Here is a 25327-nt window from a genome sequence, read left to right as displayed (position 1 = left end):
TACACCCAAGGGGGGCGGGGTTTAAATGAAAGAGGCGGGGCCTATAGCCAAACTCGAGGTCGGGGGCCAAAGAACATGAGGGCGGAGCCCTACGAAGAGGGGGCGGGACCCTATGGCGAGTGGGTGGTGCTTGGTTCTGAGCTCGCGCCGCTTATGCCCAAACAAGGCGATGACTTGAAAGGGGGCGCGCGCCACGCTCGTGCCCATATAAGGCGATGATGTCTCGAGTCGCCTTCAGTTTCGCTGCGGGGCGCTCGGCGACCATTGTTGGCAATGGCACCGCTTCGCCGCGCCCAACACGGGAGGGTCGCCCGCCTATCCACCGTGAAAAACCCCCTCGCGCCGCAAGTTTGACGCGGCGCGACGGAGGCAAAGGGAGAGCGCCCCCCGTCCCCCCCATGAAGCCGCCATCTCGGCATGCCGCGCGCCGTCTGAGGCAAGGACGCGTGCGAGAGGAGATGACGCAACGTCCGCCATGGGACGGGGGCTTCCCACAGGCTCGCGCTTCCCGCGCTGCCCTTCGCTTCCACACGCGTTGCCCCCCCGCCCCCCTCTCTCCCTAAATGTCCCCGCCTCCCTCCCCCTTGCAACGCTTCTCGGCACGGCGGCCGCAAAGTCTCCGGCCAGCCCAACACGTGAAGCCGCTCGACCAAACGACGTCGATGCGGATGTGACGTCACGCGCGCGTGAGGATGTGACGTCACGTTCCGCGCGCGTGTGACATCGTGGGCGGGGTTAAGGTGCCGCCCCCCTTCGGAACCCGATCGTCGATCCCAGCAGCTGCGATGGTAAGCGGCTCCCATCCTCTGCTCCGACTGATCCCCTTCCTGGCCCTGGTCCCCCTTGCTCTCCTTGCTCCACCGCGATCCCATTCTCACCCTACCCCCCCGTGATGGGTCCTCTCTGGCTCCCCTTGCTGCTCCCGGCTCCAGGGGGTCCCCCTCACTCGTCTCCCTCCTCTCCCCGCTCCGTTCCCCGGTGTCCGCCTCCCCCCGGCGGCCCAGGCTGTCTCCGTTTCTCCGCGCCCCTGCTTACCCCCTCTCGCACCCTGTTAACCCGGCCGCGCTTCCCACGCTGAACCCGCACCGGGCTCGCTCGCGAACGCAACCCGGACGGACAGCTGCCGAGCTGACCCAGCGTATTCTCCTGACCCGCCTGCTCCAATCTGCCTTGCTTTCACGGGCCCGGTCTGTCTGCTCCCACCTGTTCCTCACTTCGTCTCTGCTCCCTGTCGCCCACCTTGGTTCTCTCGCCCCGACACGAGCGCTGACTTGGCCCGTGCCTGTTCGCTATTCCCCCCCCCCCCCCCCGCTGCCTCTCGGCCCCCCTTACCCACCTGCCTTTAATGCCCTCCATGCCACGCGTGGGCTGCCCCTTTACACCCGGCCTCATCGGCTGCCCTCAATACAAAGTCCACCTTGCCTGCTGCCCCTTGCTGGAGGTTAACTCGTGCGAGCCTCTCCGCACTCTGCGCCCCCCCCACCCCCCACGACAACTTGTCCAGGCTCCCCCGCGTCTCCCCGTCCCTCTGCCCCCCCCTTTCCTCCTCCCCTGACTCCCCGTTGCTCTCGAGCGCCACGGGGTCTTCGGCCGAGTTTGTGGACGAACTTTTGCCGCGACGTCGCCTACCTGTCTGGAGTGTGTGGGGGGTGGAAGGATTGCAAGAGGTGGAGGGGTTTGTGCGAGGATGTGTGGGTAGAGGGGAGACGGCAGTGTAGCCGCTGCGCTAAGAACCCCGAGTTCGATTCCCGCTCACGGCCAACATCAGTGAACCGGTTCTGGGCCCCTCCCCTCGGTCTACTCGGCCTCGAATGAGTACCTCGTACGGTGTGTAAACGTCGCCAGAGTGGGGGAGACAAAGGCGGTCGGGCGTGGTGCTGGCCGCCCACCCCCTCGTGTGCCGTGCCGGCCTTCATAGGTGCTCGCTAACAGCACTTGCCCCTACAGTCTGTTACAGGCTATAGGGGAGCAGGAGGAGTGGGGGGGGGAGTCTTTAGTGTGTATGGTGTGGCGGGGGGGAATATGAAATTGTGTGTAAGTATATGAAGATGCTGCACGCGTGAGAAGCGGAGAGGGGGGGTGTGTTAGGTGTGGATTGTAGTGAATCTTGGTAGAGACGTGTCGAACTTGTGCGTGAAGGTAAGAGGGGGGAGGAGGGGTGGTTAGAGCTCCACGCTACGACCTCGGCGACCCGAGGAGGATTCCCGATCACGGTCGAGAGCGGTAGCCAATGTTTGATTCGGTCCTCGGTCTCCCCTAAGTCGACTCAGCTTTAAATGAGCAGGATGTACGGGGGGGTCTATGTCATTGGTTCGTGTCTTAAGAGAGAGGGGGGGGGATGTTTATTCACGGGAGGTGCGGTGGGAGACGGGGTGTGTGCGAGGGTAAATTAAAAAAAAACTAAATTTATTTTTAGAATTGTTCAGAATTGCTTCTTGTGTTTAGTTGTGCCTTCCCCCGCACCTCAAATTAGCACGGTTGGCGACTTACGGTGCGAAATAAGTTAAAAACACATAGGAAGGAGGTGTGTAGGGGTTGGAGGAGGTATGTGCGAAGGTAGAAGTGTAGTTAAGAGTATAGAGGCGGTGGTGTGGTAAAGAGTACAGAGGAGGTGGTGTGGGTAAGACTATAGAAGAGGTGGTGTGGGAAAGAGCACTGGCGGAGCCAGTAGGGGGGTGGGGTGGCACGTGCCCCCTTCAATGATCCGATCGAAATCCCTAATTTCGATCGGATCATTGGGGTTTATTCGGACTAAATCGGCACTTTGCGACCACTACTGCCACTGTGTAGCATATTATTATGTGCCAGGGGCTCTATGAGATGATAGGACAATAGTCTGAGTCCATAATTGGCAATAAGTAATGGCAACGCAGTTATAAGTGACTCAGAATTGTGCGCAGTTGTGTATACAGTACACGAATTCCCTGAAGGCATCAACACCTTCAGCGAGCGCGATGCCGATCACACAACGCGGTTCGAATTCGACTCTCGATCGATGGCTGCGCCATCGCTGCACACGCGTCGAATAAAAAGGGATAACTCCTTACTTATTAACAACTCCTTACTTACTAGCAACTCTTATCATTTTTCATTGCTGGAGGGGTTGTGCCCCCCCCCCCCCCGACCTGAAAATCCTGGCTCCGCCATTGGGAAAGGGTGCCGAGGAGGTGGGGTGGTGGGAGAGTACAGAGGAGGAGGTGTGTGAGCGAGAGTACAGAAGAGGAGGTGGTGTGGGTAAGGGTATAGAGGAGGTGGTGTGGGAAAGAGTACAGAGGTGGTGTGGGTAAGGGTATAGAGGAGGTGGTGTGGGAGAGTACAGAGGTGGTGTGGGTAAGGGTATAGAGGAGGTGTTGTGGGAGAGTACAGAGGTGGTGTGGGTAAGGGTATAGAGGAGGTGTTGTGGGAGAGTACAGAGGTGGTGTGGGTAAGGGTATAGAGGAGGTGGTGTGGGAAAGAGTACAGAGGAGGTGGTGTGTGAGAGTATAGAGGTGTGTGTGTGTGTGAATGTGAGAGTATAGAGGTGTGTGTGAATGTGAGAGTATAGAGGTGTGTGTGTGTGAATGTGAGAGTATAGAGGTGTGTGTGTGAATGTGAGAGTATAGAGGTGTGTGTGAGAATGTGAGAGTATAGAGGTGTGTGTGAATGTGAGAGTATAGAGGTGTGTGTGAATGTGAGAGTATAGAGGTGTGTGTGTGAATGTGAGAGTATAGAGGTGTGTGTGTGAATGTGAGAGTATAGAGGTGTGTGTGTGAATGTGAGAGTATAGAGGTGTGTGTGTGAATGTGAGAGTATAGAGGTGGTGGTGTGTAAAGGTACTGTATAGGGTGTGGCTAAAGGAGGCCGGGGGGGTGTGCGAGTAGAGGGGGGGGGTGGTGGTGCTGTGGAATGTGCGGCTTGGCCCTGGCAGACACGAACTGTGACGTCATCCAGGAAGGTGAGACCACACCTGGAGGCGGGGGCAGGGCGCACCCAAGCAGGTGGGAGGGAGGGGCTCACCTGAGGCACTCATCCGAGTGGTTACCTGGATACTCAACCTTTGCGGTCACCTGTGTAGTTAACCAATTCACCACTGGGTAGACTTGAATCCGTAATCATGGCCCTTGTCCAGGAAAGCCTCACCAAATCTCATGACTTGACTTAATTAAGGGGCCCAGCAATGGGACGTTTGGCAAGTTCTACCAATGAGCGGTTTGAAACCTGTTTCGCAATCGCATGTTAAATTAAATGGGCTTGGTATGAGTGGGGGATGGAGTTGCACGTCACAGTGATGGGTATTACTGCTGCTGCATAGTCTGGCTGTGTCGAGAGACAGGCAGGAGCACGTGTCTAAAACACGGCGCGACCAGACATCTCCACGCCGCCGTTTAAAACGACGGCACTCTGCCCGAACCTGCAGCGACACAATTGACAGGTGCCTGCAAATGTGTTCGCCCGTGATGAAACCGCGATGTCTCCATGCCCTCCCCACACGCAGGCATCCGGAATTAAGGTACACGATGACTGCCTGAAGGTGTTCAACGAGATGAAGGTGCGCAAGTCGTCCTCTGCAGACGACGTGAAGAAGAGAAAGAAGATTGCTTTCTTCAAGATAAGCGAATGTGGAAAATTCATCGTCGTCGACGAGGAGAAACAGGTCCTGGTGGGCGACATCGGCGACACTGTGGATGATCCCTTCAACACATTCGTGAAGCTCCTGCCGGAAAAAGACTGCTGCTACGCCCTATACGACATCTCCTACGAGACGTGTGAGAGCAGGAAGGAGGAGCTCATGTTCATCTTCTGGTAAGGCCCCCTGTCCTTTCAGAAGGCAAACGTTACCGTCATTATGGCAGAGTGGTTGGGAAAGTGCTGCCCTCTACCATGTGAAACAATGGGTAATTTGAAAGCATCTCAGGCTCTGCAATATCTGCTTCCGTGGCCGTTCTCCAACACACGGAGGGGGGGGGGGTTGCACTGTCCGATGAGATCCAAATACTTTGTCTCACATGGCACTGAGCACATCATCATTGGCCTTCGTCAAGCAGCTGCTGGTCGAAGGCCTCCCTGAACCGATAGCACATTTGGGAAAAAAATTGAGGGGGGAATGTTTTAATAAAAAAAGGAGGCCCAAGAGCAGCTTTTCCTGACTTACCAGATCTTTACATTCGTCGTGACAAACTTTTGAAGTCATTCATGACACGTCTGTGTTTTTTATGTTTTAAAACGGCGTCATTAAACGTGCAATTCAAATGTTTTCTAGGGCACCTGAAAACGCTAACATAAAGAAAAAAATGGTGTACGCTTCCTCCACAAACAACCTGAGGGCAGCATTCACAGGTACGTGCTCGCAATAAGAGATGGTTCACGTGCATGTGTTGACACGTGCATGTACAGCAGAGGTTCACATGGGTGAGTTCATCACTGCACATAGGCATGTCCGAGGTCTCAAGTCACTGCAACCTGATCTGCTCCAGTATGTGGGTAATTACAGCTTTCTTACGAGGCCAAACATCTCAACGTTGTTGACAGCACATCCTGTATTTGTAACGAGCAGAGCTCGTTGATAGTACAGTACATGAAACTCTGGTGGGGATTTGGCGGTGTAATTCACTGGATGTGTGTAGCTGGGCAGTGGTGGCTAATGCGTGTAATCCAGCACTGGAAGCAGAGGTTGTTAGAGCGCACAAATGTTGCTAAACTCCTTTCCCGTGGGCATCGACGTGTCATACCCTGGCTGCAGGACAGGAAAAACGTGGGAGAGTAACCTCCTATACGTGGGCATTCTCTGGGTGCTCCAGTTTCCTCCCATATATAAACACTCATTGGACAATAATACCTTTAATATAGAGGACTGCAGAGCTCTGGCTATTGTTCGTGCCTCCTGAGTTATTCTCGACGAGAGTGAGCAAATACTCTGCATTACAATTTTTTATTATTGTTAAAAAAGCTTCCTCCGTTTCGTTGTGCAGGCGTCAAGCATGTGTGGCAGGTGAATGGACTGGAAGACATCTCCCGCTCGGCCATCATTGACAAGTTGGGTGTCCAAGTGAAATCCCTCGAGGGAAAGAAAGTGTGAGCTGGGTGCCAGCCGTCCCAGCTCCCCCCCCCCCCCCCCCCCCCACTGTAATCAACTTCTGCTTACGCCATTTTTTTATACACTACTAGAGGACTGTTCTCTCCTGACTTGGACATTCCGGTAGGTGTTTTGGTGGCTGGCTCTATGGGGACTTTTTGGGTGTCTTGCACAGGAAAAGGAAACACTGCACACTTTATATTTTCCCACAAGGCAAACATTCCTTGCTGCTGCATGTGCTTTGCTTCCGTGGTTTTTTAGGGTCAGTTGTAAAATGTTTTTCGCGCCGGAGATCGGTGAATTGTAATGGTCAAACACGTTGGATCTTGTTTACTGTACCTGGAACAATTATTTTTTAATTTCATTAAAGCGCTTCTTTGGACAAACTTGTGACTTGACAATGGAAACGCACTTTTGGTAGTCGGAGGGGTGCCACCGTGGGTCACCCGTGATTTTAATGTGGATTGTGGCAAAGGGCACCTGACTGCCTAGACTGCAAATGGGTGGAATTGGGTTTGCAACCTCCTGAAACATGGTTTGATTGAACTCGTGCTCAGGAACATTATGGAAAGAGGAGGCGTTGCTGGCAAAAAACATGCATTGGCCAAGGGATGTAACAATTCACCGAATAAGATCAATAATTATCTCTGGATGTGTTAACAATTATTTAATATATGCTTATGCCACCGTAGCCTATATATTAACACACCACTGCAGATTATGCAAAGGGATTGAATCGTGAATACAAATTGTGGCCCTGAAGCTTGAGTTGTCCAATAGTGGATGGTATGAATTGTTACTTCCGTTGAGGCCACCCCAAGGCCTGCAGTACAAGTGTATAGAAATCACGTCTGCAGTGGAAGGTATTCTGGGTGTCAGAATTTTTTTTATCAGAGGTGAGATGACATTACGTGTTGGTATCACGGTACATGCTGTAATAACATCATTTAAAAAGCTTTACAAATGTCAGGCTATTTACAGAAGTCTACATACAAAAACAGTTGTTCATATTCCCAGAAAGATATGGCAGCATTACGTGTTTACAAATAATTATCTGGCTGACGACTTAAATCAGAGATTGCTGTAGCAATCAGTGTTGATAAATTCACATTTTTCTGGCTGTCCAGTTCAAAATCACTTATCTACAAACACTAAAATTTGGCTCGGGGTGAACATGGGGCATGAGCCTAGATTAACAAGGGTAAAACATTGTACACGTGGAGGAGCCGTCCCAGTCTCTGCCTAACGTCCACTAAAGGAAATGCGCCTCCAAGGTGGTAGAGGATGAGCTGCGGAGCCGATTAGAGCTGTGTATTGCCCACAAAAGCCTCCACCCCAAGTCTCCCGCTGACTACGCCACGAATTTTGGCGTGCCTTCACGTGGCCACCGCACGGGACGTCCCGCTCTGCTTGCATGCGGTTCAAGGTCGATGCTGGAAAACGTGCTCTGCTGCTGCACTCCCAAAGAGCATTGTCACGCGAGTTTCTCTGCACTTGTGAACTCTAAACCGATGGATGTCACCTGGGTTCTAAAAGTGGGCTGCAAGGTTGTGCAGAGGAAGTCCGTCCTTTCCCACCCTCCACCAACCCCTCACCACTTCCCCCTCTTGCTCCAGTCCTTGGGCGTGAAGTGGAGGCACTTAGAGTCGATGCGCAACTCCCGCTTGGCCATGGCCTTCTGGTGGCCCTCGATGATCTCGTACGACAGGTTCAGGATGTATTGACCCTGAGCGGGAGGGGCGGAAACAACTCGTGTTTAGCAACGCGGCGTTAGCGTTGATGGCGCGTGCGCAGCAACCAGTGCGGAAGTACGGCGACGCACCTTGTAATAGTTGATAAGGTTGAGGTGCTGCAGCGTGGAGATGACGTCCTCCTTCTTGATGCTCGTCAACTCGCTTATTTCACTGCAAGAGTGCAAAAATGGTGTGCATTTCCATGACAACGGCTTCAAGATGAAACTAGTATTAATGTATAGAATTGACAGTGATCAATCCAATGCTAGATAAAGGCCTTCAAGCCGTCAATCTCGCATGGTCTTGTGATGTAAGAAAAACCCAGCAAAAGCACGCAAGCTGATTTAATTGCTCCGTTTCCATGGTCGACGTACTCTCTCGGGGTACCTGCACTCCCTTGGCTTACCCCTCATACATTAATCTCGACCACTGGCTATCATCACCTCTCATGATGTCTTGCCTTGGCCCACTCGCTTTTGTTCAGTCAAAATGTAATCTTTAATAAAGACAATTGTAACTACTACACAAACGATGTGTGAGAATTATGTATGCGAGGATTCATCTCTTTAAACTGATTCTTACACGCCCGATACACGCGATGATTACAAATGGAATTACGCGAGCGAGAACGGATTTGCGCAAAATACAAGCAAACGTCACCTTGAAGCTAAAGGAACAAATGAGATGGACAATATAAGTGAGACGGTACAGAAACCGAGAATGGAAAAATAATTGACCCCGAATCGTGACAACTAAGCAGCTGAAGGGGAGGTGAACCACTGTCGTCTCGAGTGAAACTTCTTGCCACAACAATGGCGATTTTCCAGTGACGCACCCAGCTATAGATTTCGGTGTCAGGGGGGGAATTATCAACATAATTATTTAATTACTTAGAATTTTATATTTGTATTAAAAGACTCGAAAATGGTCTCTGACATACAACGGCCATCTATTAAGTGTCGGGGTGTGTGTCCCACTGCACTGAACGCCGAGCGAGCGACCGTACTTGATGGTGATCTGCGGGCGCTCCCCGTTTTCCGCTTTGAGGTCAATGAGAATCTCCAGGATGGTCTGCGACCAGTAGCTGCGGTAGGACAACAGTCCCAGGTCTGACAGCGGCTTCTCCGGCGTTCCTGTCTTGCCCTCCACCTTGGAGAGTTCGTAGCCTGCACACCAACATGACACCGAACCGTCATCCAGCACCACCATACCATCCGTGCCAGCATTGCTCACGCCCACCAGAGCTGGGTGATCACGCATCCAATGCTGTGCAGGCCTCTTAGCTTTAGACTGTGGTTCTGGAGCCCTCAATAATGTCTCGCGCAAGGGATGTGAAACCTGCGTGTGACATTGCGGGAAGATGTCGCGATGTGAAATGTAATCCTGCGACCTCAAGTCATGCATCGTGTAACATCTATTGTGGCTTGGAATGTAACATTAATAAAAAAGATAAAGATACAGTGCTGCACCTACTTGCTGATACCAATGCTTGCAAAATGGCTTTTGACTAGAGGAAGCTCTAGAGCCCCCTCCAGAGAATAATTGGCCCTATCTTCTACACGATCCAATAAGCTTAAAAGAGGTGGGTGAACCCATTTTACTCCAGCACACACGACATGCTAATCGAATGTGGTGTACCGATATATACGGCTGGGTGGACAGCAGCAGGTTATTTTCATAAATCTGTCCATTGTTTCAACTGCTGTCCAGTGTGCTTATTTTTGTGCCTCCACAAATTAAATACTTCAGAGGACAAATTCATATTTGAATCCAAACGTTTGCAAGATCTTCCTTCTATAATAACATTTCCATAGCTACTTCTGAGAGACCGATGCATCGGAGTAACGAAAATCTCAAGTGTGTGAACAGATATCCAATTTCACGAGTGGCATTCACAATCTACTGCGCATATTTGTACTACGTGTTCAATATCGCATTGCAAGCTATATCTAAACGGGTTCTCAACGGTCTCAAGAATAAGATACATTCATTCAAGTGTTTCGGTTTACTTACTGAATTCTATGAGCAATGTGCCATACCCCCTCCTCTGGTACGGGGGCAGTGTGAGGATGCACGCCACGTTGTAATCTTCCGTCGATTCCTTTTCCTGAATCGAGAACAAACACCTTGGTGGTTATTTGTGATTACCAACGTACACACTGACACATAAAAAAACGTGATTTCAGCTTCTTAAATTGCAGCATTTGCGCAGGTAAGCAGGTAGTCGTCTTGTAAAGTTAACTTAAGAGTCACAGTAAATTTAGACCAAGACAGACTCAGGAACGCACATGCCACTTAAGGCTAGTCGCACTTCCACTCAGGTGAACAAGAACCCTTTGGGCTGCACTGGTAGACACAAAGACTGTCTACCAAACGAAACAGCTGCCCTGTCAACATTGTCTTTACGAGCTGCAGAGCAATCACTGCATTACTCAGAGCAACCCTGCTAAGTGATATCGGCACATACAACGATGCTGAAAAAGACTTAAGGTTCACCACCTCTTGTGTTCGGATATGTTAGAACTCGGGTTGCAACGATATAAATGTTCACATGTACGACAATTACTGCAACGTCAGTTTCTATAACTTTGTAATTGTTATTTTGCTTATTTATTGCCTGGTCTTTGCACTTTGCTGTACTTCAAGTACAAATACAGATGACTTAAAAGTTCTACAACTTCAGTTCACTTAACAAAAGCCCACCAGGAGTCTTCTAATAATTTGTATTTGACAATCTAGAATGTACACTGTCAGTCACAATAAATACAAAATAAATTGACAAAATGCATGAGTCGGTATACTTTCATTGGTGACCCAGGAAAACAAGCACTTTTAATAGGTAGCTATTTAGAATTTTAATTACGGTGTTATTTCCCAAACATTTTAACAAGATATTCTAAATAATAAAATGGCCTGCGATTTAACGACACTGCAACACAGACGATACGATTATCATGGACCTCGTATCGTAATGTCGTATCGCAATATTCCCAACATCGTAGGGCCGGGAACGCGCGACTCGACTCATTTCCACGAGCGAATGCACCTTGGAGAAGTAGCCAACGATGTGGAAGCCCTTGCAGTCGAAGGTCGTCATCACGTAGAAGAGGAAGGGGTCCGTGTCGTAGTAGAGTGTCTTGTGGTCCAGGAAGCATTTGGCGAGCAGACACAGGTTCTGGGAGTAGGCCTGGGGACAGGGAGAGGGAAGTCGCTCTCAACGTTTGCGTCTTTAGGAAGTGTGCTTATATAAAGTGCGGTTTTCCGGGTCGGGTTTCATGTCGAGCATTTGTTGTTTCAAGCTTTCGCAAGTCAACTGCTCAGGATGCCCGTAATGGTGCATGGTGAAGCTTGAGTGACTAAATGCTTGACACACAACTCAACGACGCTTGCATCAGAAGCGGCTATGAAAAACGTACATGTTAAAGTGAGTACAATATAGTTATTTTCATGAAAAAGGCGGCCAGTCAGAGCCAGAGAAATAAAGGTCTTAAACCTGAACTTGCAAAGGGACAGGAAGTCAACATCACAGGTGGTTGGGGGAAGAAATTTCCAGTTCATGGCTGCAGCAGTAGAAAATAAGTAACCCCCCCACTGAGTGAAGGTTGACTGGGGGCTTAGATATAGAGAGCCTTTCTAGATTTGAGGCTTTCGTTACTGCAAGGATCCATACTCTTGGTTCTATTCGGTAAAGTCACGTAGATAAAAATACAACAAAAATCACGACGTTTCGGCCACAACACAAGTAGCCTTCATCAGGTGAAGAAACAGGACTGTCCAGAAGACAGCACTTGAGTGAACACTGCCAAGCATGGGCCGCGTCTTTTCAGCTGTGTGGGAGGAACAGAGCGCCTTGACAAAGGAGTTAACATATAAATTAGCATGTAACTGGGGGATTGGCATGATGTTGGTGTGAGGGATTAGCACCACGGAGAGCGACGAGCATGTAACTGGGGGACTAGCATGATCTTGGTGTGAGGGATTAGCAGCAGTTTACATATTAACAGTAAATAAGCATGTAACTGGGGGATTATCATGTTAGTATGAGGGATTAACACCACGGAGAGCGACGAACATGTAACTGGGGGACTAGCATTGTTTGTTTGAGGGATTAGCAGCAGTTTACATATCAACAGTAAATAAGCATGTAACTGGGGGATTAGCATGATGTTAGTATGAGGGATTAGCACCACGGAGAATGACGAGCTTGAAGAAAGCCAAGCGCAGGTCGCCTCCTTTTTTAAGCTGTGAGGGGGTAAACAGAAAACGCCTTGGCAAAGGAAATTAGTGGTGTGTTTTAGGCTAATTTACTTTGCCAAGGCGTTTTCTGTTTACCCCCTCAGCTTGAAAAAGGAGGCGACCTGCGCTTGGCTTTCTTCAAGCTCGTCATTCTCCGTGGTGCTAATCCTTCATACTAACATCATGCTAATCCCCCAGTTACATGCTTATTTACTGTTGATATGTAAACTGCTGCTAATCCCTCACACCAAGATCATGCTAGTCCCCCAGTTACATGCTCGTCGCTCTCCGTGGTGCTAATCCCTCACACCAACATCATGCCAATCCCCCAGTTACATGCTAATTTATATGTTAACTCCTTTGTCAAGGCGCTCTGTTCCTCCCACACAGCTGAAAAGACGCAGCCCATGCTTGGCAGTGTTCACTCAAGCGGTCTTCTGGACAGTCCTGTTTCTTCACCTGATGAAGGCTACTTGTGTTGTGGCTGAAACGTCGTGATTTTTGTTTTATTTTTACCTACGTGACTTTACCGAATAGATCCAAAGAGTATAGAGAGAATTGTTTCCTAGAGCGGAGGGCGTGGAGAGGAGTAAAGTGAGAGGGAAGAGGTAGACAAGGCCGAGTGCATCCTGAATTCCTGACGCCTCACAAATAAGAACACATAATGCCAGAAGAATCTAAACATTGCCACACGTGTGCCAAGCACGGGTTACCCTGACGGGCAATGGCATGGCCTAGCAAGAGCGCATTCGCCCTTCATTGCAGAGGTTAATGATTTGAATCCAGCACCTGCCATTATTATTACACCCCGGGAGTAATGACCATAACACTGTACCGTCTACTTCGCAGTGGACGGTAATAATCCCCTGCCGTCACTCGCAAGAGTGTGCCATAGTGTGCCATTGTGTGCCAGCGCCAGCGTCCAAATTCTAAAAAGATAACCTGTTAATTACTCAATTGGGTTTATACACAGCAGCAATCATCGCCCCCCTACTGGCAGACTAATGCCCCACGTCACTCTCGCAAGTGAGACTATCCCGGTATCTTTAGTTATCACTTGGTTAAATAAAATAAACGTGAAACTCACCTTGTTTTTCCGTCCATCTATTTCAAAGAAGGAGATGTTGCCCTTTCGATAGATTTCGTTACCAGGTGGATGGCGCAGGTTACACTTATGCTGCAAACGAGAAACACAAAGTGAAAACTATTTCATCCACAGGATGGTCAGGCTCAGTGATGAAGATATCCGCTTAGGTCTAGGTCCTTCATCTGACGGTCTGTGGGTCACATCTGGTCTACAAAGGCTCTTGAGTGGCCTGCCGAACTATGCCCCATCAAGAGATATGGTTTGCCAAGACAGATATCCCAATTAGTTATATAAACAATGGAGATATATGACAGAGCAGTAGACAAGACATACATTTACGATATATGAGCGCAAGATGAGGGACCTAAAGACAAGAGGTACGGATTTGTGGTCACATTCACAGATGTCATGACGTCACACAACATGTGACGTAATAACAGCTGTACACGTGTCCTATAACATCACGTGGCCCACCAGCACACGCAGGTTTAGTTAAGTAGCCCACCAGAAAATATAGATGAAGAACCCTAGATTAGCAAATGGTCACAGGACATTATATAAACCAAGTTTGCACTACAATAGTGAGAAATTATATATATTTTTTACTTCAAATTATCTACACGTCTCTCACAAATCTCAATAAAAAATGTAATATTTTAATACTCTTCATAAAATCTACATTAAATTTCCTATTGAGAATAAGGTCATAAATCAGTGGGGTATCTAATAATAATATTTCAAATGTTAAAAAACTGGGCCTTGTTTTGCCAGTCAAGGGTAAAAGACGGTAAAATTCTCCCTGTGGCACTCACCATATGGCGCTGCAAACACGTGAGGCTCTTGAGGTACTTGAGGCAGAACTCGCAGAGGTAGAGCACAGGGAGGCTGGTGAGCTCCTGCGGGTACGGCGAGAAGTACCACGGCTTGAGGCGGTGGCGGCCCAGCTCGATGCACTCGATGTTCTTCATGCGCGTCACGATGTCGTCGTGGCTCTTGTCGCTCACCAGGCTGCCAGTTTGTCGTGGCAGAGACACGGCCGGGACTCCGTCTGAGCTGTCCTGCGAGTCCTGGGAATGACACAATGCACACGCACACACACACGATCATGCACAAGCACGAATGCACGAATGCACGAAAGCGGAAAGCACACAAACCCACAAACGCATGAACGTACAAGGAGAGGCACCGTCACGTCTGTGTATGTACGGAGCGTACCCAAATCCCGGAACCTCCTTCAACGAGACGCGGTCTCATTTCTGGAGATGTTTCCTACACCACCATAAACAACAATGACAAGGTAGGGTTGAGTAGTTAATAAGAAACAATCACTTGTAAACATTTGGCAAAAACACAAGAGAATTAACACAACGCCTCAATGCAACTTCGTCAATGTCTCGGCAACGGCACCTTCCCTATGTCAGGGAAGGTGCCAGTTTTTGTTCTGCTTCCAGAGAATGTTACGATCACGTCAATTCCCATGTTTTTTTTTTACAAATAATTATGCAGGCACTTTGATGATAGGAAATATGCTTGTATAGTAGAGGTTACAAATTCTTTACTTGAAAAACGCATGGAACCTTTTCAAAGTTGTCCGTTCGCTCTTCATCATTTGCCCCTGCTTTGTACCGCTTCCAGCAATGTATCGGGGATCGCACATTCAGGGTCTGTTTGGGATACAAGAAGGTAAACGAGACCACATTATGCCCCACCTAGGGGAATGCAACGGGGAGATGCAGTGCGGTCTGGTGCATAAAGCAGGGTTGGTGCGCACTCCACCCCGTGCCAATTACCTCCTCTGCACTGAGCGCCAGGATCTTCCGTTTCCTACCGACCACAGACATCAGTGGACGCCGCTGAACTCCGTTTTGCTATTGTGGGGGAGAAAGACACGAGAGGGCATGGTTCGCAATGCAAGCTCAGGTTCTGACAGCTGCCACACAATAATCCAAAAGGCTCTTCCCAACACACATCACCAGGCACTTTTCTTACTACTGCTATTCAGCTGATGAAAAATAAAAATTACGTGCTCTAAGACGTTTGTCACTTTGCGGGCACATTACAGCTGTAAGTTGTTGATTTGAATAGGTTCATAATCGTGTTAATAACACTTAATAGGTGAATCATGTGAAGGTTGTGATCGCTTGGAGGCATTGAAGCAATCCACTGCACATCAACTGAAGCCATTTCCTAGCACACTAATCTGGACATAAGACTTTTATGAGTTGATATTCATCTTGCCATATGCAAAAGAACGAGGCACTCTCCCTTGCTCAATTACAATGCTTCGCAGTTCACAAGACAGGTGTGTGTGTGTGTGTTAACAATAGGGTAACGCATAAAGGATGATGGTGTGATGGTGGTGGATTCGCTGGCCGACTTAGCAGCCGTGCTTACATGGCTGGGCTTCTGGGGTGCAACGACCTCTCGCTCGGGGCTGCTGGGACGGGAGCATGGTCCCGAGCCGTTCTTTGTCGGGGTCTTGGCATCCTTTCGTGGAAACTGCATCCGTCGCACGTCCAGCCGATCGTAGGTGACCCACTCGTCCAGCCGCTTGTTGACTGGACACACAAACGGTACAAGAAACGTTAACTGGACACACAGACACAGGGCATACTAACAAGTTCACTTATTGGGCAAAGTGAACGAAAACCAAGGAGACAAAATAATTATTTTAAATGGCCGGTTGTGCAGTTGTCCCCCACTACGCCATAAAGTGCTGTGGAATCATATGGCAGGGTAGAGGGGAATGTAGCATTTCTTATAAACACATCAACTTAAATACGTGCATGTGCCGGTACTTACAGTCCACATAATGCACGTAATACTGCTTCCGTCCATTCACCTCCTTGATGCCCAGGACCTCTGCAAGGGCTGAACACAACACAAGTTTTGTGACAAGGCCTCATATACCACCTATGATAAAGCATTGATGACCCCACCAAACTTCAACCCAACAGATAAACCCACAAGCTGAACCCACCAAATATGAACCCACCAGCTTACCCGACCTTATATGACCACACCACACATGAACCCACCGGATAAAACCCACAACAGATTACCCCACCACAAAGTGACCCACTACAGATGACACTATCATTCAAATGCAGAAGCGGTTATGCAGACGCATAACGAAGCAACACTGTTTACAAACAAAGTATCCACAAAAGGGGGCCCAATCAGACTCAGAAACCCCCAGAAAGGCGCAAAATAACGCGAGCCCAGGTGGCAGGGAGGACGAGACGATGAACCCCGGGGCCACCACTCGCCCCGAAAGAGGCCACGAACTCCCTCCGACCCGCACACAAACCACCAACGTCTCAAAACCACTGCCGCCTTCTCGCTGCCCTCTCACTACGAGGGTATATAGATGTCTGTAATGAGCGCGGCCGCGAGAGCCTGTGAACGGGAGAGTTGGTGGTGGGTGGTGGGTGGAGGGGGGGCGTGGATTTCAAGCGGCGGCTGCGGGGTCCGGGGCGCTCCATCTCGGGCAGGGAATCTATCCGAGCAGCGGTGAGGATCGCGCCAGAGGCCTAGCCAGCGCTTACGCCATTCCTCCTCGTTCTCCTGGTTCCGCCGCAGCACGGGGAGGCGGCAGCCCTCGGACACCTCGGACAGCATCTGTAGAGGCAGAAGGAGGGGAGGGGGGTGCCGAGGGGGGGGGTTTGGTCAGTCGGACTCCGGCCGCGGGCAGCGCCGCGTCCCCCCCCGCGTCCCCTGCGCCGCGCGGGCCCGGCCCCTACCTGCTCCGCCATCTTTGTCGCGACGTCGCTAAGGAGAATAAATCGCGGAGCCAAAGCTGCGCGGCGCGTCCCCGACACGGGAGAGCGCGGACTCGGCGCGATCGCAAACGTAAGCGGTGCCGCCGAGAGACGCGGAAAGGGAGCGGATTGATTTAAAAAAAAAATTTGAAACGAAAGTAACGAATTTGCCAATCGCGTTTCCCCGGCCGAGTGCGTGCCCTCCGAGACACCGTAGTAGCAACGGTGGTAACCCCCCCCTCGTCTCTCTCCCCCAGCCCGGCGTGACCCTTGCCCCCACCCCGCGTGACCCCCCCCCCACGCAACACGTGGGTGCGAGTCCACATGTTCCCCGGTGCGCGCTTCTACTTCGTCGTCTGTCCACTTTCTCGGGACCTCTCTGCAAGACCATTTAAGAATCAACGCCGGGCCGGGCCCTGTAGTAGTGGGCAGGGGTTCAACGCGGCGTTCTTCACGCCCGCCCGGCGTTTAAGATCCCCGAGGTCTAAAACCTGGGCAGGATCAACTCGCCGCGGCTCAGCGCTGCGCAGACGCGGGAGCCAAAGGGTTCCGCCGCCGCCACCTCCTCCGCCCGTGGACAGGCCCGGTCAACCATGAGCGGGGAGCCCTGGAACGAGCTCGCGCTGCCGGCCCCGAGCGCGCAGAGCTCCGTGCTGTTGCCCCGCGACCCGCAGCTCCTCGGTAGGCGCCGCCGTTTTCTCGTCTCTCTCAGGGTTGAGTCGTGGGCGCTCGTTGTAGGCGGCGTCAGAGAGGGACGGGGGAGTCGAACTTGGGTATGGTCTCCACACCGGCGAATTTCTCCCCTCCACGCCGTCGATTCACTAGGCCCCGTGCCCGTGTTTCCGTAGAGCTGTGCGCTGCCCTGGGCGGCGCGGCGAACGAGGCGCGGGGCGCCCTGCAGAGTCATCGGCTGCGCCTGGACGGCGGAGTTCTGCGCTCCGTGCTCCGCGTTTTCCGCTCCCGCATGCGCAAGCACAAGCCCTACCGCGCCGTGCAGCAGGTGACACAGCAGCCCATACAGCTGCACTCCACCCCGCTCCACCCATGTCCAACTCGCTCCACCCCTCTCCAACTCGCTCATCCCCTCCACACCAAGCCTCTAGCACCATTCGCAACAACGGCTGCCACCAAATCATCCAGAACACAATGTGCAGGAACCTCCCTGAAATGGAGTCCTACGACTTGGTGTGGCTTTCCTGGATTCAATTAATTTTTTTCAATGAAATTATGGTTATTACACCCAGAGAAATAATCAGGGCAGCCGTTGCAAACATTCTTAATTAAACATCACCCTCATAAGACAATCGGGATACAATTGTGGGTGGAGGGAAATTTTTTAAGCACTGTTCAATTGCTTGCGCCACCGCAGTCCATTCTCGCATACGCGAATTGAACCGCTCTCTTCCTGCTGCTCTCCCCGTGTCCGCGTGCAGGTGGATAAGTGCTTCACTCGGCTCTTCGACTTGAAACTCGAGCTGCGTCTAAAGGAGCTGCACGGCAGCTGCACGAGGTGACGCCAAACTCCAACCCGGCCGTAAAGACACGACCCAAACAAACAAAAAACGGCGTATCTCTTGTGACTACACGCCGAAGCTGCGTGACCCGAGCTGCGACGCTGGAATTTCCCCCAGCCATTTGTACTGTTGGATTACTGCCTCTGTTGAAGTTCAGGTTCAGTCGCGTCCCTTTTGTTCCCTGCCACGGAATGACTGCCTTTTTTCCAATGTAAAATAACTATGCTCACTATTCTTGGTTCTTTCGGTAAAGTGACGTAGACGGGAAACAATAAAATAATAAAAAATCTAAAACAATAAAATTCTCACGACGTTTCAACTGCAACACAAGCAAGCATCATCAGGTGTGAAAACCACAGCAAGAAAATTTGAAAATTTCCCTTCTACGTGACTTTACCGAAAGAACCAAGAATATGAATCCCTGCAGTCACGAAAGCTTTAAATCAAAATTAGGCTATGCTCACTGTTTCTGTACACTGTACAGCATCGGGAGATGTGGTCGCTGACGCTATATGGATCCACATTGCTATTGTGATTTACCGTGTGACAGCTTACCGGAGAGCATGGCGGGCGATGCCGTGTACGTGCCCAGCCGCCCCTTCCTCGAGTGGATGGCGCTGCTCGTGATGGGTGCTTCCAAGCTCGTCCTGCACACCGTCGCCATGTGCGAGCGTGCCTTCCTGTATCCCTGATCTCGAATCTCGCCCACGCTGGAGCTCATCAGGAAAACGGAAAGCGGTCACGAGTGGCCACGTTCCCAAGGCGTGGAACCATGGGTCGGTTCCTACCGATCGACGTTGATTATTACGCTTGCAATGCTTCAAATCGTGCGTGTGACAGTTTCTTTTTTGCGATTTCAGCAGCAGCTATGATCAATCCGCTGATAAATGAAGCCACCCTAAGCTGTTGCCACCTAGAACCCACACACGAGCTGATTCATCGCTCATCCCCACGATGGTTATCTACTCGGGCTCCTCCTTTACTTTCCTTGACTGCCATTTCTTTACCAGTCTCATCTGTCGACCATCATCGTGTCTAGCTGCACATGGCGCCCAAAACCAATATCATCTCTCTGACTCTCGTTTCTTCCTTGATACACATGTTTCTCATAGTGTCGGTGTTGATGCAAGTGGGGCGATATTGTTCCAATGCTTTATTTAGATGCACAGCGAGCCCTCTACACTCCCATCCCCCCCCCCCCCCATCGCCATCATGCATCTCTTCGCCCACAACCATGCGGTAATTTCCTTAACGAGTAGCGCAGGTTGGTCCTGCATCATCTGCACCTGGAGGAATACATCACCCTGAACCTGCTGCTCACCGCCGTGCTCAGCCGCCTCTGGTGAGAACCCAGCACTCTGACTCCGCTTGCTGCTTAAACTCACAAGGAACAAATCAGCAGCAGCAGAACATTTCCACCGCTGATAAGCATTGTTAAGAGAGCCGATAGACTGTATTTCTTTTCCCTGAGAAATCTAATGATATAGATAGATATGGTGTGTGTGGACATGTTTGTGGGAGTGGTGGCATAATAGTGAGTGCACTGCACTACCAACGCAACTCGTGTTATCCCTGCCCATAGCCAAAATCGGTGACAAATATTTGAACCAGTTCTGGGCCTCCCCTAGGTCGATTCAGGCTTAGGGGAAACAAAGGAGGCTAGGCAGGGTACTTGCCACCCACCCCTTCGTGCGCCATGTTGGCCTTAATAGGTGCTTCCTAACAGAACTTGCCCCAATGGTCTGTTAAGGCTATACGAGGGATCTCTGTCTTTGTAGTGTGATGTGCAAGCCGATACTGCTGGCCTTGGTGGGCCTGTACAGCGAGCTGCGTGCCGTGCTGCGTACCGTGAGCAGCCTACACGGCGTCTCAATGGCCAAGGGGTTTGAGTTCCCCGACGCGCTCGCTGAGTGGCTGGGCCCCGACTTCACGCACGTCCTGCAGATCGGTGCTCCACTCCAAGTGCATAAAGCCAAGATCAGCTCGGGTGAGGGGGACCTGCTTGGGCTCACATGAAGCCCAACACCGTAAACATGCATAGCATGCCCACCCACACGCCAAACAACCAGAAAAAACTTTTGTTCTCATTGTATGACAATACCCTTTGTTTCTCCAAGAAACAACGCCATTATTTAGGAAGATCCTGCCTTGAAATGTTTGGCTGTGAATTTATTTAATGAGTGGCTTCTTGTGGATGGAAACCACAGTGCTCCGATAAACCCAAACCTTTGTGAGGGGGGCAACATTTTCAGCTCTGCATTGATTGATTCATGCTGCCGTTCCTGTACTGCCATTTTCTGGTCAACCCCACAGCTCCACACCAACAACATTCGGTATTCGCAGGCAGTATCCCATTCAAACGTTAATCAGGCTCAAAACTGCTTGTCTTTCATTATCAGACATGGTTAGGCACAATGATGGATATGTGGTCATGGGTAATTATTTTCATTCTCAAATGTGAAAATCACCAAAGGCTGGGCCACTTTTCCTTATTATATCTGAGAACTGCATGACTTGTTGTTGCCACCATCTTGTTTTAACTAGGAGATGAAATAGACCCATTGAGACACATCAAGCAGAATTTCCTCTTTTGCAAGGGCGATCTGGGATACATCTGTACAGCTGTTACACTTGTTTTTGGCCGTTACATGAATACCGTTTTGGCTGTGTCCACCAGACCTGCTGGAGTTGCTGTTTGTTGCCTCGGATGAAACATTTGGCGACTCCGGGGCTGAATTGGTGGAGAATCCGGCTGTTGCTGCTCCTGCTGCTGCTACCACTGCACAACCGAGACCCCGGTCGCAGGAGGTGATGGTTCCTGATATCGGCAAGCGTTTGGAGCAGGGAGGAAGCCGGGACGCCGTGGGTACGAGAGCGCTCGTCCGCATCTGCTGATCTCTCTGTGCAAGCGGGCACACTCACGAAACCCAAGTGCGGAGTTTACAGCCTCCTCAACCTGGAGCCACATGCCACCGCCCTCCAGGACACAAACCAGGGCCAATGTAACAGGTGACAGTTTCTACACGGTTGTCTGACTTATACGATTGCTTTTGTCTGTTTAAACGTTGCTTTGTTTCAGAGTGTAAGTTGGACTGGCTCATGGAGAAGACACAGAACACGGGCCATGGCTCAGAGGTGAGTCCGCTGTTTGTGCCCTTAACTCATCCTCATGGGTGGAGGAGGAGGCCGAGGTTGGGGGGGGGGGCTCAGCCTCGTGGCTGCATCAGATCGACTGCTACTGTCGAGACATGGGGGTAGAAAGGGGGCTTCTTTGCGGGCTTTGCTAGGAGGGACCCTTTGGAAATCAGGAGGCCCCCCTCAGAAGGGGGCTCGCTTGGGCGCTTTGCCAGTTAGTACCCTGGCAGTTGCTGCCAGAGGGTGGTTGTTATGTTTCAGCGAATGCTCCCACACTTGACTTCATTCATCACAAAACATAATTGATGACAACTTCCAGGTGTAGACAGATATCGTTTCCCACGAATATTTTAATATTTGTTCCCTCCAGGAACAAGTATTTGAAACATATTTCTTCCCCCAGGGAAATAAATGTTCCAGCCAGCAAACGTCTATTCCCTAAAACTTATATGTACACATGAGTTATGGTTAGGTGCTACATTGGTGAGGACAAAGTTATGACCGTACAGTTAGTTTAAATAGTTTAAATAAATATAACATAATTGAAAGCAAATTGAGTAATAGTTTCATATATATGTCTGGAAAGTGCACTTGAAATTAAGAGGTTTTTTTAAATCCATACTCGCAGTATATTGCAGTGGACCCGTCTCCCGGGGGCATAAGAGGTACGACAATTTGGAAGGGGAACTAATATTTGTTTTTAGGAGGGGGGGGACATATTTGGGGAAATATATATTCTCTGGCACCAACATCTGGTATTTTTGTCCACCTGAAGCCCATTGTATGTTTGTGTGCTCACTCTGTACAGAGAGAAGTCAAGAGAGATCCAGGAAAATCCCGGATAATTTCGTGTGTGGTGCCAGCGGCGCCGCCGGCGCCGGTGGCGCCGGCGGCTCTATGGCTCTCGAGTGGCGCATGCGAAGCAACAACATTTACCGAGATGACGGATGCCCTGGGAGCCCTCGTCCGGACCTGCCGTCGCCAGCACCAAAGGAGGCCGATGCTGTACTTGGGAGGCCTGAGGCTCAAGTGTGCGAGGCTCGCCAAGCTGGAGCGGCTGGGCTATGAGTAAGCAGGGCCATTACTAGATGATCTCTGCTTGTCCACCATTTCACTGCAGTTAGCGGCCTGTAATGCTTGAAACAAAGACTATTGTGCCTGTTAATTCATTCACGTTATAGTTTTTTCTCATTCTGATTTTCACAGGCTACAGGCGAAGCTTCGTCATATGAAAACAACCGTGCGCCGGTTCATGCGGAGAGACGTGACGGCACCGTGGCCTGGAGCCTCACAGAAATGTCGCGCAAAGCTACAGCTTTATCGCCAGGCGAGCAGGAAACAGTTTCCGGGTTCTGCCGTGGACACGACTGAAGATTCCGAGTCGAGCCCAGCCGCGACACAGATGGTTGGACATTCTGTCGACAATGCCACCCCTGGGCCCCATGTCGCGTCGGGTTATAGCCTCGCGGACCAGCACGGAGGTCCCGAGGGCCACACAGTATTCACAGGCCGCATGGGGTCCAACACAGAGGACACTCATGACTTGGACATCGATGACATCTTCTCGGCGCTCGGCTGCTGAAGAGTGTGAGCGAGCCTGCCCATAAAGTTTGCACGGTTTTCTGTAGCCATCTTCTTTTATTGCTGGGCAGGTTTCTTTGAAATGTGATTTGATTTTTAAAAAGTTTTTTTTTTATATTTTTAAACACTTCTATTTCTTTTTGATTTAAAGCTTTCGTGACTGCAGGGATTCATATTCTTGGTTCTTTCGGCAAAGTCACGTAGAAGGGAAACAATAAAATAATAAAAAATTATAAAAAATAAAATTATCACGACGTTTCGACACCAACACAAGCAATCATCAGGTGTGAAAACCACAGCAAGAAAATTTGATTTCCAAGTTATGCCGCGATTCACACTGCCTTACCCACAAGCAAGCACATTGCACATGTCATGCTTACACAAGTGTTAAATCACCCCGGAATGCGTCTCATCTCACCACACCTCAGAAGCTAAGCTGGGCAGCAGAGGACAGTGCAACTATCCATCGTATTGTACTTCTATGGTCCCACGTCCATGCTCCCCGCATTCAGGTCTACTGCGGGGAAGGTCATGGCCCCAAAAAATCAACGGACGCGGATGGATGAGAGAAGAAAAAAAAGTCCCAGCAGGTGTTACCACCATCAAATACCCTGCTGTGGAATATTCCTTAAGGACCCTGTACTCACTCGCTGCAATATATGCAGACCTCGCTGAACGCTTGGATTATGTTCCTAGAAAATGGCGTGTTGAGCAAAACCGTGTTTTACAAAAAATAGACATGGGAAACAGAGAGTTGCAACCCTTGTTCATATTCTTGTTGCATCCCTTGTTCAGAAATGATCACCCCCTACCTCTTTGTTGAACTAAATGTACAAGATTTGCGCCCAAGTCTCAAACGGTGTTCGACCAGAGGACGCCCTGAGACGAGGCTCAAAAGAAAGCTGTCTCTGGTGTGGACCAATCAGTTTCAAGGACAATGCATATATTATCAGTGTGTTTTTTGTTTGCATTCTGACCACAAGCATTGTGGTTAATGAAGACATGATTGCTTGTAAAAGGTTTCAGTTTGGTGTTTTAACATCTTAACACAACTGTTTTGTTGCCAGAAAGAAGGGGAAAACATTCTCATATTTTGGAACTGGCAAAGGAGGTCTCATGATGAATCTCCCTCGTGTTCCGGAAAACAGACCTCATCAGGGCAACCGTGTAGTGCCGGAACACGCGTTCGGGAAAGCCGCTCTGGGCAAGGTTTTCCTGTATTGATGTGTTTGTTGTTGCTGTAATCACGCTAAACATGCCCATCTGTCTAACAAATAAACTTAAGGTGTTAAGTGGCCGACTGAAATGTGTTTCATCTCCATATATATAAAAGGCAAAGTTGTGATTGTGTGTTTGTTCAAAATGTTTCGCGTACTTCCAGACATGCAACTAACTTGAAGTTTGTCATGTGGGTACTTTCCAGAGTGTACACCATTGAAAAATTATAAAAATACACTTTCGGGGGGGAGCTCAATAATGCTTTTATTTTTTGCACGGCAAGTGAGCTGTGACGTCACATCTGTCACGTGACCCTCGCATGTGGAAGCGTAACGCATTGTAGTGTAGTGGTTAGCGCGCTGTGTATGTGTGTATGTCTGTGGGCGTGTCTGTGCGTGTCTGTGTGTGTGTGTCTGTGTGCGTGTCTGTCTCTGTGTGTCTCTCTTTGTGTGTCTGTCTGTGTCTGCCTGTGTGTGTCTCTCTTTGTGTGTCTGTCTGTGTCTGTCTGTGTGTGTATGTCTGTGTGTGTGTCTGTGTGTGTCTGTGTGCGTGTCGGTGTGTGTGTGTCTGTGTGTGTGTCTGTGTGTGTGTCTGTGTGCGTGTCTGTGTGTGTGTCTGTGTGTGTGTTTGTCTGTGTGTGTGTCTGTCTCTGTGTGTGTGGAAGCGTAACGCGTTGTAGTGTAGCGCTTAGCGCGCTGTGTGTGTGAGTGTGTCTGTCTGTGTGTGTGTTTGTCTGTGTGTGTCTGTCTGTGTGTGTCTGTCTGTGTGTGTCTGTGTGCGTGTCTGTCTGTGTGTGTGTCTATCTGTGTCTGTCTGTGTGTGTCTGTGTGTGTGTATCTGTCTGTGTGTTCGTCTGTGTGTGTGGAATCGTAACGCATTGTAGTGTAGCGCTTAGCGCTCTGCGCTACGAACCCGGCGACCCGAGTTCGATTCCCGCTCACGGCCACCACCGGTGACGATTATTTTAACCGGTCCTGGGCCTCCCCTAGGTAGACTCAGCCTCAAACGAG

At 50.2% G+C, this 25327-nt stretch overlaps 3 protein-coding genes across 6 annotated transcripts; 2 read left to right on the top strand and 1 right to left on the bottom strand.

Moving 5' to 3' along the window:
• Positions 1-653: 653 nt before the first annotated feature.
• Positions 654-6438, top strand: LOC116948433 (cofilin-2-like). Its single transcript, XM_032965110.2, has 4 exons — positions 654-788; positions 4475-4782; positions 5240-5316; positions 5949-6438. Exons 1-4 carry the CDS (start codon positions 786-788, stop codon positions 6053-6055), a joined length of 495 nt encoding a protein of 164 aa, XP_032821001.1. The 5' UTR covers positions 654-785; the 3' UTR covers positions 6056-6438.
• Positions 6439-6918: 480 nt separating this feature from the next.
• KAT5 (lysine acetyltransferase 5) lies at positions 6919-17470 on the bottom strand. Of its 3 annotated transcripts, none has more exons than XM_076071521.1 (14): positions 17380-17470; positions 16657-16729; positions 15911-15979; positions 15503-15666; positions 14899-14976; positions 14668-14772; positions 14324-14377; positions 13921-14175; positions 13109-13198; positions 10832-10972; positions 9799-9892; positions 8792-8951; positions 7875-7956; positions 6919-7778 (listed from the first exon to the last, which is right to left on the bottom strand). In XM_076071521.1, the coding sequence occupies exons 2-14, from the start codon at positions 16727-16729 to the stop codon at positions 7644-7646; spliced, it is 1500 nt and encodes a 499-aa protein (XP_075927636.1). In that variant the 5' UTR covers positions 17380-17470; the 3' UTR covers positions 6919-7643. The 3 variants fall into 3 exon arrangements, with proteins under 3 accessions (XP_075927636.1, XP_075927635.1, XP_075927637.1); XM_076071520.1 differs by lacking the exon at positions 17380-17470 and adding an exon at positions 16852-17011; XM_076071522.1 differs by lacking the exon at positions 17380-17470 and adding an exon at positions 16852-17011 and having other exon boundaries at positions 14686-14772.
• On the top strand, positions 17446-24405 carry RMP64 (ribonuclease MRP subunit p64). Of its 2 annotated transcripts, none has more exons than XM_032965109.2 (10): positions 17446-17550; positions 17718-17869; positions 18303-18379; positions 18934-19065; positions 19648-19725; positions 20240-20370; positions 21061-21249; positions 21463-21518; positions 22327-22586; positions 22725-24405. In XM_032965109.2, exons 1-10 carry the CDS (start codon positions 17463-17465, stop codon positions 23098-23100), a joined length of 1539 nt encoding a protein of 512 aa, XP_032821000.2. In that variant the 5' UTR covers positions 17446-17462; the 3' UTR covers positions 23101-24405. The 2 variants fall into 2 exon arrangements, with proteins under 2 accessions (XP_032821000.2, XP_032820999.2); XM_032965108.2 differs by having other exon boundaries at positions 20162-20370.
• The last annotated feature ends 922 nt before the right edge of the window (positions 24406-25327 follow it).

The sequence above is a fragment of the Petromyzon marinus genome, chromosome 33 (genome assembly GCF_048934315.1).
Source record: "Petromyzon marinus isolate PM22_M1 ecotype Great Lakes invasive population chromosome 33, UKy_Petmar_22M1.pri1.0, whole genome shotgun sequence".
NCBI classification, from domain to species: Eukaryota; Metazoa; Chordata; class Hyperoartia; order Petromyzontiformes; family Petromyzontidae; genus Petromyzon; species Petromyzon marinus.
The sequence above is the reverse complement of the archived record's forward strand: the minus strand, read 5'-3'. Positions and strand labels throughout refer to the sequence as shown.

Excerpts from the sequence above, each read along its gene's own strand:
- LOC116948433 (XM_032965110.2), top strand. Across the intron at positions 4,783-5,239 it reads GAGCTCATGTTCATCTTCTG|GGCACCTGAAAACGCTAACA; the intron begins GTAAGGCCCCCT and ends AATGTTTTCTAG. Across the intron at positions 5,317-5,948 it reads CCTGAGGGCAGCATTCACAG|GCGTCAAGCATGTGTGGCAG; the intron begins GTACGTGCTCGC and ends TTCGTTGTGCAG.
- KAT5 (XM_076071520.1), bottom strand. Across the intron at positions 15,667-15,910 it reads TTACGTGCATTATGTGGACT|TCAACAAGCGGCTGGACGAG; the intron begins GTAAGTACCGGC and ends TTGTGTGTCCAG. Across the intron at positions 8,952-9,798 it reads CACATTGCTCATAGAATTCA|GCTACGAACTCTCCAAGGTG; the intron begins GTAAGTAAACCG and ends GTTGGTGTGCAG.
- RMP64 (XM_032965108.2), top strand. The coding sequence starts at position 17,463 with ATGAGCGGGGAGCCCTGGAACGAGCTCGCGCTGCCGGCCCCGAGCGCG. Across the intron at positions 17,870-18,302 it reads CCTACCGCGCCGTGCAGCAG|GTGGATAAGTGCTTCACTCG; the intron begins GTGACACAGCAG and ends GTCCGCGTGCAG. Across the intron at positions 20,371-21,060 it reads TAAAGCCAAGATCAGCTCGG|ACCTGCTGGAGTTGCTGTTT; the intron begins GTGAGGGGGACC and ends TGTGTCCACCAG.